This window comes from Giraffa tippelskirchi, chromosome 4, assembly GCF_054371585.1.
Source record: "Giraffa tippelskirchi isolate mGirTip1 chromosome 4, T2T-mGirTip1v1.2.pri, whole genome shotgun sequence".
NCBI lineage: Eukaryota > Metazoa > Chordata > Mammalia > Artiodactyla > Giraffidae > Giraffa > Giraffa tippelskirchi.
In genome coordinates this window covers 124443351-124459089 of record NC_137278.1, presented here as the reverse complement: position 1 = coordinate 124459089, position 15739 = coordinate 124443351, and the positions used below count along the sequence as shown (strand labels likewise).

Genomic DNA, 15739 nt, shown 5'->3' with positions numbered 1-15739 from the left:
TACTACAAAGCTATAATCATCAAAACAGTATGGTACTGGCACAAAAACAAATATATAGGTTAAGGCAGCATGATAGAAAGCCCAGAAATAAACCCATGCACCTATGGTCAACTACTCTTTGACAAAGGAGGTAAGAATATACAATGGAGAAAACACAGTCTCTTCAGCAAATGGTGTTGGGAAAGCTGGACAGCTACACGTAAATCAGTGCGGTTAGCACACTCACACCCTCCACAAAAATAAACTTGAAATGGCTTAATGACTTAAATATAAGAAAAAAAAAGTAAACATCAGACAAGACACCATAAAAACCCTAAAAGAGAACATAGGAAAAACATTCTCTGACAGAAACTGTAACAATGTTTTCTTAGGTCAAGTCTCTTAAAGCAACAGAAATAAAAACAAAAATAAACCAAAGGGACCTTATCAAACTTATAAGCTTTGATAACCAATAAGGTGCTACTGTGCAGCACAGGACACTACATTCAATATCTCATAATAAATTAGAATATGAAAAAGTATTATATATATGTAAAACTGAATCACTTTGCTGCACTCCAGAAATAAAACATTGTAAATTAACTATATATAATAAGCAAAAAGTAAACTTACACATAAATCTTATAATTTATAAAATTATATTGATATAATTTATATATAAGTCTTTAAAAATCCAATGTGTTCAGGGGAAGAGTGAAATGGATTGAGGGGCCCAAATAAAATCTCGTTCTCCTCATTAACCTGTCTTGGTGGGATGCAACCACAGTCTTGGGAACCTATTATTCTTGGGAACTTGGGAAATTTACTTAAATTCTCTAAGCCTCATCTCACAGATGAGGAGAAGGCAATGGCAGCCCACTCCAGTACTCTTGCCTGGAAAATCCCATGAACGGAGCAGCCTGGTGGGCTGCAGTCCATGGGGTTGCTAAGAGTCAGACATGGACTGAGCGACTTCACTTTCACTTTTCCCTTTCATGCATTGGAGAAGGAAATGGCAACCCACTCCAGTGTTCTTGCCTAGAGAATCCCAGGGACACGGGAGCCTGGTGGGCTGCCGTCTATGGGGTTGCACAGAGTTAGACACGACTGAAGTGACTTAGCAGCATCTGTGAAATGTGGATAACAAGAGGTGCCTTAACCAGGTGATGAGAGATTTTAAGGAGATATTCCACACCAAGTGCTGACAACAGTGCCTAACATGTCTTGAATATTCAGTCCATAGCAGATAGATTTGTCAGCAATTGCTAACTGAGCAAAGACTAAGAGACCTGGTACCAAGTTCCCTGTGTCTTGTTTTCTGACTTTTTTTTTGGCTCTGTTGGAGTGTCTTTTTTTGGGTGTCCTCGCTGCACTGTGTGGGCTTTCTCCAGTTGCAGCAAGCAGGGGCTAGTCTCTAGTTGCTGTGCATGGGCTTCTCATTGGGGTGGCTTCTCTTGTTGTGGAGTATGGGCTCTAGGGAGCTTGGGCTTAGCTGCCCTCTGGCATGTGGGCTTAGTTGCCCTGTGGCATGTGGGATCTTCCCAGTTCAGGGATCAAACCTATTTCCCCTGCATTGGCAGGCAGATTCTCAACCACCAGACCACCAGGGAAGTCCCCCAGTGTCTTTCTCTGCATCACTTTGACTGACTCTGAAAAAAGTGAGGGAAATTCTACTCTTGTCAATGCACATAAAGATAATGTACAGATATTTACAAAAACCAGCCACACATGGTGTAGAGAGTAAATTCACCCCAGTGCAATCAGAGCCCAATTTCAGGCAGTCCATAAAATGACAAAGATGTTAAGTGAAAGTGTGTTAGTTGCTCACTTGTGTCTGACTCTGTGACCCCATGGACTGTAGCCCACCAGGCTCCTCTGTCCATGGAATTCTCCAGGCAAGAATACTAGAGTGAGTGGCCATTCCCTTCTCCAAGGGATGTTCCCAACGCAGGGAATGAACCTGGGTCTCCTGCATTGCAGGCAGATTCTTTATTGTCTGAGCCACCAGGGAAGCCCACAAAAATGTAAGTTTTCCAACAATGTTTATGTCAAAGCCTAGGAGAAAGGTTGTCAGCTTGACAGATTTGAATCCTGCCCCTGCCCTGAACAAACTTTAAGTTGCTGAATTCTAAGCTTCTGAAAAATGAGGATAACATTAAATCCTACAGGGTTATTATACAGACAGGGAAATCAGAGATGATCAGCATGCAACATAGTGCCCAGCCACAGCCAATGCTTGCAAACTAGCCACTTTTAGTATTATCATTTTTGTATTTGTATCATTATTATTGTATGTATAATCATTATACATTATTATTATTAATCTGCGATGAAGTTTTGTTCTGTGCTCTGGGGCTGTGGAAGGCAGATTTACCTGCAAGCCCTCCAAAGCCTCTTCCTGACCCTTCAACCTTTGTTTCATGATGCTAATGGTTCCTTTGCAACAGGAAGTAGCCCTGAGGAGTTGTAAATAGTCCTGGAGTAAAGTGCACTGGAGTATTTTGCCTGAAGACCTTTATCCAGGTTCTTTTACTGCCACCTATTGATCATGTGATCTTACAAAGGTCACATAACCTGAGTCTCAGGGACATGTGGGGACACAATGTAATCAACTTCACAGATTTGTGGTAAGATCTAAAAGGATGTTTGAGAAAGTGTTTGGCAAAGCATGATGCTTATAGAAATATTACATGTTATCATTACAACAGTGCATCCCCCATTCTTTTTCCTAAATATCTTTGGATGCTATATGTATCTCATACATGTAAACTTCTGTGTCACAATTGTTAAGGGATTTTCCACAGTTATTTGAAAACAGTGTCTGAACCTTGTGCTAGCTTGGGAGGGAGAGGAGTGAACCTGGATTCTCCCCAGTCTGGGGAGGAGTCTGGGGAGACTCTGGCAAGGAGTCTCATCTATCAGCTTCCAGGGACAAGTTTTGGAACAAGATTAATCATGAAATCTAACGAACTTTCAGGTTTTGGTTTGAGTAGCAAAGAAAACAGTGAAAGGCTAAAGCTATTAAAATAGCGCCATGGCTCTTCCCAACATCATTCATGCCACGCCCAGGTTTCCTGGCACATTCTGGCCATGGGAAAGATGCTCTGATTCACAGCTAAAAGTTACTGGGAGCTCTGTGTAGTGGCTGTTCCTCCTACGGCTCTGAGGTGATGCTCTGGCAGGTGCTTCTTGCAGCTGCACGGCTTTCCGGAAAGGCATGGACCATTTTCTTGGGTCATAAAAAGAGCTGTGGCATAATACTAAAAGGTACAGTTCAGACTAAAGATATGTCAAAAAAAAACCCCAAAAAACCAGCGTGGGCAGGGGGTGATGGTCAAAGGAACTAGAGAAGTCAAGGAAAATTTTTTCCAGTTTTGCTTATTTGCAAACACTGAAGGTCCCTAGCACAAATCCCTTGTTCTGAAATGGGTGAGTTTAACTCAGATGACCATTATATCTACTACTGTGGGAAAGAATTCCTTAGAAGAAATGGAGTAGCCATCACAGTGCAATCTCAAAAACAACAGAATGATTTCTGATCGTTTCCAAGGCAAACCATTCAGTGTCACAGTAATCCAAGTCTATGCCCTGACCAGTGATGCTGAAGAAGCTGAAGTTGAACAGCTCTATGAAGACCTACAAGACCTTCTAGAACTAACACCCAAAAAAGATGTCCTCTTCATTATAGGGGACTGGATGCAAAGTTAAGAAATCAATAAACACCTGGAGTAACAGGCAAATTTGGCCTTCGAGTACAAAACGAAGCAGGTAAAAGGCTAACAGAGTTTTGTCAAGAGAACGCACTGGTCATAGCAAACACCCTCTTCCAACAACACAAGAGAAGACTCTACACATGGACATCACCAGATCGTCAACCGAAATCAGATTGATTATATTCTTTGAGAAGCTCTATACAGTCATCAAAAACAAGAGCAGGAGCTGACTGTGGCTCAGATCATGAACTCCTTACTGCCAAATTCAGACGTAAATTGAGGAAAGTAGGGAAAAGTACTAGACCATTCAGGTATGACCTAAATCAAATCCCTTACGATTATACAGTGGAAGTGACAAATAAATTCAAGTGATTAGATCTGATAGACAAGGGCCTGAAGAACTATTGACAGAGGTTCATGACACTGTACAGGAGGCAGTGATCAAGACCATCCCCAAGAAAAAGAAACGCAAAAAGGCAAAATGGTTTTCTGACGAGGCTTTACAAATAGCTGAGAGAAGAAGAGAAGCTAAAGGCAAAAGAGAAAAGGATATACCCACCTGAATGCAGAGTTCTAAAGAATAACAAGGAGAGATAAGAAAGCATTCCTAAGTGATCAATGCAAAGAAATAGAGGAAAACAACAGAACGGGAAAGACTAGAGATCTCTTCAAGAAAATTATATACACCAAGGAAACATTTCATGCAAAGATGGGGAAAGGACAGAAAAGGTATGGACCTAACAGAAGCAGAAGATATTAAGAAGAGGGGGCAAGAATACACAGAACTGTACAAAAAAGATCTTCATGACCCAGATAACCACGATGGTGTGATCACTCACCTAGAGCTTGTGCTTCCAGACATCCTGGAATGCAAAGTCAAGTGGGCCTTAGGAAGCATCACTATGAACAAAGCTAGTAAAGGTGATGGAATTCCAGTTGAGCTATTTCAAATCCTCAAAGATGATGCTGTGAAAGTGCTGCACTCAATATGCCAGCAAATTTGGAAAACTCAGCGGTGGCCACAGGATTGGAAAAGGTCAGTTTTCATTCCAATCCCAAAGAAAGGCAATGCCAAAGAATGTTCAAATTGCCTCACGACTGCACTCATTTCACAAGCTAGCAAAATAATGCACAAAATTCTCCAAGTTTCAACAGTACGTGAACCGTGAACTTCCAGATGTTCAAGCTGGATTTAGAAAAGGCAGAGGAACCAGAGATCAAATTGCCAACATCCACTGGATCATCAAAAAAGTGAGCGAGTTCCAGAAAAACATCTCCTTCTGCTTTATTGACTATGCCAAAGCCTCTGACTGTGTGGATCACAAACTGTGGTAAATTCTTCAAGAGATGGGAATACCAGACCATCTGACCTGCCTCCTGAGAAATCTGTATGCAGGTTAAGAAGCAACAGTTAGAATTGGACATGGAACAACAGACTGGTTCCAAATAGGAAAAGGAGTACGTCAAGGCTGTATATTGTCACCCTGCTTATTCAACTTATATGCAGAGCACATCATGTGAAATGCCGAGCTGGATGAAGCACAAGCTGGAATCAAGGTTTCTGGGAGAAATATCAATAACCTCAGATACACAGATGACACCACCCTTATGGTAGAAAGTGAAGAAGAACTAAAGAGCCTCTTGATGAAAGGGAAAGAGGAGAGTGAAAAAGTTGGGTTAAAATTCAGCATTCAGAAAACAAAGATCATGGTATCTGGTCCCATCATTTCATGGCAAATAGATGGGGAAAGAGTGGAAACAGTGAGAGACTTTATTTTTTGGGGCTCCAAAATCACTGCAGATGGTGACTGCAGCCATGAAATTAAAAGACGCTTGCGCCTTGGAAGAAAAGTTACAACCAACCTAGATAGCATATCAAAGAGCAGACACATTACTTTACCAACAAAGATCCGTCTAGTCAAAGCTTTGGTTTTTCCAGTAGTCATGTATGGATGTGAGAGTTGGACTATAAAGAAAGCTGAGCACCGAAGAACTGATGCTTTTGAACTGTGGTGTTGGAGAAGACTCTTGAGAGTCCCTTGGACTGCAAGGAGATCCAACCAGTCCATCCTAAAGGATATCAGTCCTGGGTGTTCATTGGAAGGACTGATGTTGAAGCTGAAACTCCAATACTTTGGCCACCTCATGCGAAGAGTTGACTCATTGGAAAAGACCCTGATGCCTGGAAAGATTGAAGGTGGGAAGAGAAGGGGACAACAGAGGATGAGGTGGTTGGATGGCATCACCGATGCGATGGACATGAGTTTGAGTAGGCTCCGGGAGTTGGTGATGGACAGGGAAGCCCAGCGCACTGCAGTACATAGGGTTGCAAAGAGTCGGACATGACTGAGCGACTGAATTGAATAACGCTTGGGACCCACAGCTGCCATGCTGGACTACTTAGGGACAGCATTTACACTGTGCACTATGATGTTCTCTAGGGAGCGCCACTCACATAGAATACAGTGGAAGTGGTGCACCAAGCTTTTGTGCAATAGGACCTCGCTGGGACCAGATCCTACAAGAGCCAGACGTGTATCACAAATAAAACCTCAATCCTTACTGTAGTTTTCTCACCAATTTCTTCTAAAAACAAACCAGTGGACAAATAAAACATTTTAAATCCCCAGTTAAAATGTCAGGAGGGACATTAGGTGATATGATGTTTCCAGATAAGCACTATTTAAAATCCTAATGCTGCAGTGGATGATGTGTTCCTAAGGAAAGCAGGTTTGTAGTTAAAATGTATGGCTGATCATTTATTTCCCTCATGTTCCATTGGGCTTCCCTGGTAGCTCAGATGGTAAAGTGTCTGCCTGCATTGTGGGAGACCTGGGTTTGATCCCCGGGTTGGGAAGATCCCCTAGAGAAAGAAATGGCAACTCACTCCAGTACTCTTGCTTGGAAAGTTCCACGGATGGAGGAGCCTGGCGGGCTACAGTCCATTGGGTTGCAAAGAGTCAGAAATGACTGAGCGGCTTCACTGGCACTGGCATGTTCCATTTAATTTGGGTCTAACAGTTCCTAGTATCTGTTACATCCAAAGAGTCTCAGGGAAAATATAAAAGAAAAAGGTACTTTACTTTTAAATAAATTCCGAAGTCATGTCTCTGCTTCAGGCTCTCAAGATAAAAGACAGCGGCCGAGTAGTTCAGGCAGTAGGTCTGGTGGCTCTGACACAGGCTACCTCGGAAATACTGCAAGAGGAGAAGGGCACGAGAGAGTGAGTGGATGCAAAAGCACAGAGAGACCGTCTCTTCACTTTTATCGGTAACCAAAGCAGGGAAAATTGGGGACACACCATTATCAAGCAGGAACCATGTCTGCATGGAGAGAAACAGGTGATCATCAAAATAAACACTATTAAAAAATGGTATCCCTATAATAAACCATTAACTCCTCAACTGGAAAGCTTGATGCTGGAGCTCAAGCTCCAATACTCTGGCCACCTGATGCAGAGAGCCAACACACTGGAAAAGATCCTGATGCTGGGAAAGATTCAGGGCAGGAGGAAAGGGGGTGACAGAGGATGAGATGGTTGGATGGCATCACCGATTCAATGGACATGTGTTTGAGCAAACTCAGATGATAGTGAAGGACAGGGAAGCCTGGTGTGCTGCAGTTCACGAGGTCGCAAAGAGTTGGACACAACTTAGCGACTGAACAACAACAATTCCTCAATAAATTGCTTTTTTTTGCCTTTTTAAAAAAAAATTCTATTTGGGACATCTTGATTTAATTCACCCTTTACTTGCACTTATGTTTCGTTGAGGCCTACACAGGCTGCATGGTACCTGGTAACAGACACTGCCTAAGCCTGTGTTAATAGTATGTGGTTAAAGTAACAACATCTAACTCTTCATCAAATCTTTTGCAAAAATATCCACAAACTGAATTCTCCTGGCAGCTTCTAAAAAACAGTCAAATCTGGGGGACCTCATTAAATGTACTGTTTCACAGCGAGCATTTTATGTACTTGTCTTACCTAATCTGACACTTGCCTTTCCCTTTCTTCACTATTCTTATGTAATGTCCTAAACTTGTTATAATGACTACACAGTCTTAAGCCATATCAAATTTATATTAGAATAAGGCAGGTGGCCAGTGTGTAAGGATACACATTACATTACCTCAATTACCACTGAGGGTAGGCCTGGCCATGGGACTTTCTGAGGCTGATGAATGTGAACAGATGTGCCAGAAACTTGAAGAGTCAGTGAGCGTTCTGCCTCAGTCTTTCATGTTTTTGCCCTGGAGACGGGGTGACATCCCAGGTGGTGGCTGCTCCTTCAGCAGGGTCCCAGAGTGAGGACAATGACAAAGCAGGAACACAGCATGAGTGAGATGTGAACCAAGCCACTGAGATTTGGAGTTTCTTTCCGTGGCACAACTGAATTTAACCTGACACAGGCCTTTTTAAATTTAGGAAAAACTTTTGCAGCCCACCTTTGTGCATCTGTAACATATCAGCAAGCATTCATATATGGCTATCATTATAGACTTTCCGTGAAGAGTCCATGCTTTACTAGGCTATAAGGACACGTATGCTATGGTCTGAACAGCTGCGTCCCCCTCAAATTCACATGTTGAATCCTAACCCCCAAGGTGATGGTATTGGAGGAGGTGGACCCTTCCGGAGACGATGAGGTCCCAAAGGTGGAGCCTCCATGAATGAAATTAATGCCCTTACAAAAGAGACTCCAGAGAGCTCTCTGGCCCTCTCCGCTACGTGAAGAATATGACGAGAAGTCTGTGACGAGAAGAGGGCCCTCACATGACCTGGCTGCCACCCTGGCACTGAACGTCCACCCTCTAGAACACTGAGAAATTGATTTCTGTTGTTTACAGGCTACCCAGCTTGTGGCACTTTGTTACACAGAGCCTGAGCAGACTGAGTCAGACTACTTACGTGTTTTGATGGAAAGTTGGTATTTCTTCAGACTATTCACTAAAAACCGAATTAAAAATTATTTTTAAGGTGCCACGTCCTGTTGCTAATGTCCCAAGCAACATGTCAGCCTTCAGATGAATACTCCCAGATACGTCTGCCACAGCTTCTATGTCCCAAGAGACAGCCGCAGCTACCCCTCACCCTTGGAGATGCTCCAAGACCAGCAGAGGAATGATATACTCGGACCTATAACGGGTGTTGATGCTCTTTTGTGCTTCTTCCCATCACCATTAGAGGAGGATGGCCAGGTTAGTCCAAGGAGATGGACCAGGTTAGTCCAAGGAGCCAAGTGGAGAGAGCTTGCCAGTTGTCCTAGCCCTTGATGGAGTACAGAAATTATCAAGAAAACCAAGGGGACCTTCAGACCCTGAACCAACACACATCCATCCAATCATGCTCATTATCTAACTTACTAAGGGCTCTGCCCTTTGTTCAACAAAAAGAAAAAATGTGTAGCATGCAATGGTCCTAAAAAAAATAATTTCTGACTCTAAAGGAATTGGGAGATCCTGAGATTTTAGCTAATTTCCAACACTTTACATTCTTTCTCCTGTTTTTCAAAGCTTTTCTTATTCTAATCTGCTTCCAAAGTTCACTGAAGGATCTCCCCACTTTATGCCTAGTTTTCTACTTGTTTTGCCTTCTTAAATAGTCCTTGTTCATATCTCACCTCAAGCATCATTGCCTCAGGAAGAATTTCCTAGCTGTAACTACCTCACCATCTGCCCCAAACTAGAAGTTTCCCTTCATAATACCCATGTATCTTTTTTCCCCAGCACTGATCTCAATTTTACTATGTAATAATTGGTGTCATTAGTCGATTAATTTCTTTCCCACTAGAGTGAAAATTCCCCCAAAGCAAGGGGCATGTCTAATTCTGCACATTATTATGTACAGGTTATCAGCCCCACATGTAAGTACTTTGTAATGCACATTACTTTTTGCTTTTCAATTTTGATACTTGCCCTTTGCAAGAACATTAAACATAAACCTGAGTATAATTTTACAAGTCAATACATCTTAATCTATATTTTAAAAAATGGATTATAACAACTTAAATCTTGCTAAATGATGATAGATAGAAACAGGATTAAAAAGGTCAAAGTAGGGGAGAAAGTTCAAATTATCTACTCAAGGAAAAAAAATAGCATTTATCAGACCAGGGGTACAAGTCTTCCTCCTTTAATACACAGAAGTCTTATTAAGGGTGCTGATGGATTTGAAGGTTTATTTTATTCCTTTCAGAAAGCCTGGCACTTTTGTTAGAAGAACAACTGAACCATGTAATTAGCCTGCACAAACTATTGCTGTGAATATTGCTTTAAATTGAAGTCATTTGAAAAACAGACTTGGAAATGGCTTTTCCATGCATGCAGATTTTGTATTAATAAAACTCACACAGGAGGGATAACAATGGAAAAAACAGAATCTGCGACTTATTTTTGAAAATGTTGATTGGTGGAGAAAGGGATGGTTCCCTTGTGGGAGGGTGTTGGCAGAACTTTCCCAGAAATAACAATGATGACGATGGTCGAGGAAATATAAACAATCATCCTGAGAGGTAGGTGAATTTATCACACAGAAGCTGAGATATCCCAAAGAGGATTTTACCTTTGTGAGCACGGAAATAAAATCCAACGATGGTGAAGTCTCACAAGTGTCAACGTAGTCCTTGAAGATACGGAAAAGACTGTTCACAAAACCAAAGCTTGTCTAGGGCCAGGGAGAAAGGAAAACAGAGTAGGCACACTTGCAGGGGTAAGAAATAAATATCCGGCGAACTTCAAATTTTGTTCCTGCAGATGCTTCCTACTTCCAATTTATCTCCCTGGCAAAATTTAAAGATTTATTTTCTTCTACTCTCTAGTATATTTTCTCATAAATGAATTCCTATAGTATCTCTCTTCTCTTCTTTTTTAGAGGAAAGATAGCTTTTATTTATAATATATGTGATAAAGAACATTCATTTGAGACTAGTCATTTATGATGATGGAGCACTTAGGAATATGTTTTTCTCTTTCTTTGTAGTCAACATGATTTATTGAGGAAACTCATGTACCCAACATTACTTATTGAGTCCTTCTATGCACGAGGCACTGTTTGAGGTCTTCTAGATAAAGCAGCAAACAAGATGGGTTCCTGAGTATACACTAGAAGGTATATACTTCTAGAAGGTGTTCCAGAACTTGTATTCTAGAGAAAACATGGAACATTTCCTGAATTTGTGTGTCATTCTTGCACAGGATCCATGATAATCTTTGTCTCATTCCAATTTTAGTACATGTGCTGCTGAAGTGAGCACTATGATTATTTTCTTAAATAACCACAGAAGAATTTTTAAAAATATTATTGAAGGCTAACTGATGGCTGCAATCTATTGGAAAGATTTCCTTATTATTAACCTGAACTCCCGACCATAAGATTATATGGAGAAGGAATATGGAAGAAACCATATTCCATACGCCAACATGGAATACAAACCACAAAAAGAGACAAGCATAAATTTTCATGGTCCTTTGGTGATTTTTAAAACATGGCTACCGGAATCTTCCTACTTTGGCTCACCTGACTTAGCTCCTCCAGGTTTGCAAAAAGTCTCCATAAATCCACATCCAGGAGATATTCATGAGTCTGTAGATATTTTAATGTATTCATGAAGATCTTAAAGAAATAAACAAACCTTATTTTTTGCTTTTCAATTTTGATATTTGCCCTTTGCAAGAACATTAAACATAAACTTCCTGAGTATAATTTTACAAAACAACTTAGAGATCAGTATTTTCAATGGTTAGGAATTGTGCTAAACACAAATGATGACATTTAAGCTCCACAGAACATATGGGAAATGTGCTCTTCTGTATGTAGTAGTCATTGCTGTGTGAGCCCTAACAGCATTCCTGTAGAACATAATTTGTTCAAGCAGGCTTTCTCTTCTCCCAGTGCCAAAGAAATCTCCAAGGTTCTCTTCTTGCCAGCAGCACTTACTTGAGACCAAAACAACATTTATTTACAGTTTTTATTTATTCCTTTCTCTGCAAAAGACTTAAATGTCCTTTACTTTCAGGAAATTGAAAAGAGAACTAATGAGTGAATATCTGGTAACTGGTAAGATGTTTAGATTTGTATAAAGCCATTAAATATTAATGAAAACATTAAGAGAGGCTTTATGTTACTGTTACTTGATGTTTTCCTACAATAGGAAAACTACAGCAAGTCAAGAAAAACTACAATCCTCACAGATAACCTGTCCCTCATTCAGTAAACTAAAGAGAGATCAATTTATTGAAATAGGAATACTCTGTTATCAATATGATGAAGCATTCAGAGGCGCCAAGTAAGTCAAGAATTACAGGTATGAAAAGATTGGGCTTTAGATCACCGTTTTCCAATTCCTATTTCCATATTACTTAATCAATGCAGTAAATGGTTCTTGAACTTGCATCAGAATCATTTAGAGGCCTTGTTAAACCAGAGATTAGCAGGCCCTACCCCAAGCCTTTCTGATTCAGTAGGTCTCTGATGAGATATGAGAATATGGATCTCTAACAAGTTCCCAAGTGATCCTGATGCTGCTGGTTCAGGGACCACACTTTTGAGAACCACCGATTTAGAGCTTCCCACAATCTAGGGAGTACCAGTTGTCTGGAAATCTGTCAGTATCTAAGCATTTAAAACATATAGCAGTAAGAAACAGAAATCATGACTTCAGATAAGTTGGGGACATTCTGAAGAAATCATCTTTGTTGTATAAGATTCTTTGCTTTAACTATTTACAATAGCCAGGACATGGAAGCAACCTAGATGTCCATCGGCAGATGAATCGATAAGCTGTGATACATATATACAATGGAATATTAAAAAGAATGCATTTGAATCAGTTATAATGAGGTGGATGAAACTGGAGCCTATTATACAGAGCGAAGTAAGTCAGAAAGAAAAACACCAATACCAATAAACACCAATATTAATGCATACATATGGAATTTAGAAAGATGGTAATAATGACCCTATATGTGAGACAGCAAAAGAGACACAGATGTAAAAAACAGACTTTTGGACTCTGTGGGAGAAGGCGAGGGTGGGATGATTTGAGAGAATAGCATTGAAACATGCATATTACATATGTGAAATAGATCGCCAGTCCAGGTTTGATGCATGAGACAGGGTGCTCAGGGCTGGTGCACTGGGATGACCCTGAGAGATGGGATGGGGAGGGAGGTGGGAGGGAGGGTCAGGATGGGGAACACATGTACACCCATGGCTGATTCATGTGAATGTATGGCAAAAACCACCACAATATTGTAAAGTAATTAGCCTCCAATTAAAATAAATTTTAAAAAAAGATTCTTTGCTTTATAGAATTTTTTGCCATTTAAGAAAAATATTGAGTCTTTCAGTGAATTTGAGTTACAAAATTCCAATTTACAAGCAACTTTGGGAAATTTATATTGATTGTGTAAAGGGAGGTACTTATATACTCTAAATACCAGGGAAGGGGGTTGAAAATAAACACTAATTGAGCTTCTTTTAAACAGAAAATGCTAATTTAAAAAGCTTATGTAGTTGACAGTGGGACAGGAAGTTCTGTTTTGTTTATTAGGGCAAAGGAAGGCAGTGGAGCTCATGAGGTGAGTGCTCTGTAATGAACATCTATTGGTTCCCACTCAGCTTCAGTGCTCCCCTTTCCCCAGCATTATCCCAGCTGTCACCTCAGTATCTGCCCTTCCTCACTCCTTGAATGTGATTGCCTTAAGACAACGAGCACCCTCCTTCCTTAACACAGTAGCTGGTTCAACAGTGTGCATGTGACTTAAACCAGTCCAAACTGAACAAAAATCAAGACTCTGGCCATGAATGTTAAGAAAAGACTTCTGTCTCTTTCTCTCCCTCCCTCCCCTTTCTATTTCTTACTCTCTCCATAGCCTCAAGGACAACAGCCACTCTGTGACTGTAACAGAAGCTGGCCATAGGATGACGCTCAGACCATGGAAGGCAGGTACGAGACACGAAAAGAAATTCTGTCCTTGATTTTGAGCCCCTTGATCAAACTAACCTTGTATTCTCTCTCACCTCTGGGCTTTATGGTTACATAGGTCGATAATATACTGTCTTACTTAACTAGTTTTCTGTATCCTAACTGAAACAATCTCCAAGTTTTAATTTTCTGAGTGTCTTTGCTGTTTGCATTTTGCTGGTAAAGTACTTAGCAATGACTGACACAAAAAATCTTACTTACAGTAAATAACTAACATTTGTATGGCACTTGATAGATTTCAAAGGAAACTAATCTGGTCATCACAATGACCACATCTTATGGTATTGTCATCCCTCTTATAGCTTAGAACAGGAATAACAAAAGACATGCTGTGGGATAAATCAGGTCTGCCAACCATTTTTGTAAATAAGGTGTTATTTTAACACAGCCACACACATTTCTTCACAAATTATCTATAGCTTCTTTTGCACTGCAACAGAAGAGTTGAGTAGTTGAAATAAAGACCACATGGTTGGCAAAGCCCAAAATATTTACTATCTGGACCGTGACAGAAAGAATCTTCTGTTTTATGAAATGGAAGACTAGACTTTAAGTTCCCAAGGCAAGTCAGAGGCAGACCTAGGACTTGAACTCATGTGTCCCAAAACAGTGCCTTTTCCTGGGTAAGAGAGATGCCAGGATTCGAAAGTGCTTATGGCAGAGGCAACCTTGGCAGCAATGTGGTCCATCCTCTCCTGTGGTCTTAGAAGGCATTTTCTCCCTTCCTACCCCCTGCCCTGTGGTTCTTCTACAAGGAGTTCTCTGCTCAGAGCCTCCCCAGATCAGGACCACTGCACTATACAACTTCAGGGGCACCATTTTCATGACAGACATCATGAACACACTGTACAATCCAAGCTCCTTGTGTTACACACGGATGGTTGTCCTGTAAATCTGTGACTGTGGCTCCATAGCTGACAAAACGCTTGGGACTGATCATAAGGGAGTAAAAGAGCCCAAAGAGCAAGCTGACCAGAGATGGAATGGCTGCCTTGAAGGTGGTTGTGAGCTTCCTGACTTGAATAGTGTGTAAACACAGGGTGCGAATCAGGCAGAAGAAATTCAGACATCACATGGAGAGCTGGACTAGTTTACTGAGAAGGTCTCACCCAATCCTCAGAATCTATGTTTAAGAAAAGAATGGAGAGAAACCAAGTTGCAGATAACCAAAGATAAGTAAAATTTCCTTAAGATCCCCTGAAAGAGGGGAGCCTCCCACCTTTCTTCAGCATGGAAAAAAAAAAACAAGTCCCCAAAGAACCAATGTTTTCCATCTAACAAAAATTAAAGCCAGCATTACCATTTTAAGAACTAATAAATGGTCCAAAAAATAAGTGCATTCACTCGTGAAGAGTTCCCACACAGCCTCTTGCTGCTTTCTCAAGTCTAACTGATTAGTAGGAAGTTTCTGATGCATTTCCATGACTTCATTCCAGGTCTTATCCTGTATGTGGGAGAAAAAGAGAGAACAAAAACGTTTCCACCTTGATGGGTTGACCTGTTGTCCTTTCTTGGACTTGTAGGGCAGCAGAAACAAGCAATCCCCTGAATCTTGATTTCCCATTGCAAGCCCCAGGCACCCCTCTGGATAAAAGTGAAAAAGTAAAAGTGTTAGTTGCTCAGTCCTGTATGACATTTTGGGACCCCATGGATTATAGTCTACCAGGTTCCTATGACCACAGAATTCTCCAACTGGAGTGGGCAGACATATTCCCTTCTTCAGGGAATCTTCTCAACTCAGGGATTGATATTCCTGACCCAGGGATTGAACCCAGGTCTCCTGCATTGCAGGCATTCTTTACTGTCTGAGTCACCAGGAAGCCCATACCTCTGGGTAGAGTTACCCAAACCACAGTTCTCTCTGCACAACTTTGGGATATCAGTTCCTCCCATGCATGGGATGGACGTGTTATTTACAGTTTAAAAAGAATCCCAAACCCAGAACTGGGAAATCTGATCCAGGTTCCACTAGTAACACTTGCTGAAATTACCAAAGAATCATGAAATAAGAGTTTAAAGAGACCATCAGAAATTGTCTTATAAAAACCAGCTTATTTTTCA

The 15739-nt window shown here is 41.0% G+C and overlaps 1 protein-coding gene and 1 non-coding gene across 8 annotated transcripts in view; both read right to left on the bottom strand.

The window, feature by feature from the left end:
• PLEKHG7 (pleckstrin homology and RhoGEF domain containing G7) overlaps window positions 1-15739 on the bottom strand; it is an 86090-nt gene that overhangs the window by 34754 nt on the left and 35597 nt on the right. For all 7 annotated transcript variants that reach the window (XR_014082547.1, XR_014082549.1, XM_081592125.1 and 4 more), the window contains 4 exons: window positions 14979-15122; window positions 11209-11304; window positions 10255-10356; window positions 6776-6889 (listed from right to left, as the gene is read on the bottom strand). Coding sequence is in view for 5 of the 7 variants with exons in the window: in XM_081592125.1 (XP_081448251.1) it covers window positions 6776-6889; window positions 10255-10356; window positions 11209-11304; window positions 14979-15122 (456 nt within the window). In the remaining 2 variants the exon portion in view is untranslated. The remainder of the gene's footprint in view (window positions 1-6775; window positions 6890-10254; window positions 10357-11208; window positions 11305-14978; window positions 15123-15739) is intronic.
• On the bottom strand, window positions 10842-10945 carry LOC145504053 (U6 spliceosomal RNA). Its single transcript, XR_014052041.1, has one exon. It is a non-coding gene; the product is annotated as a U6 spliceosomal RNA (small nuclear RNA).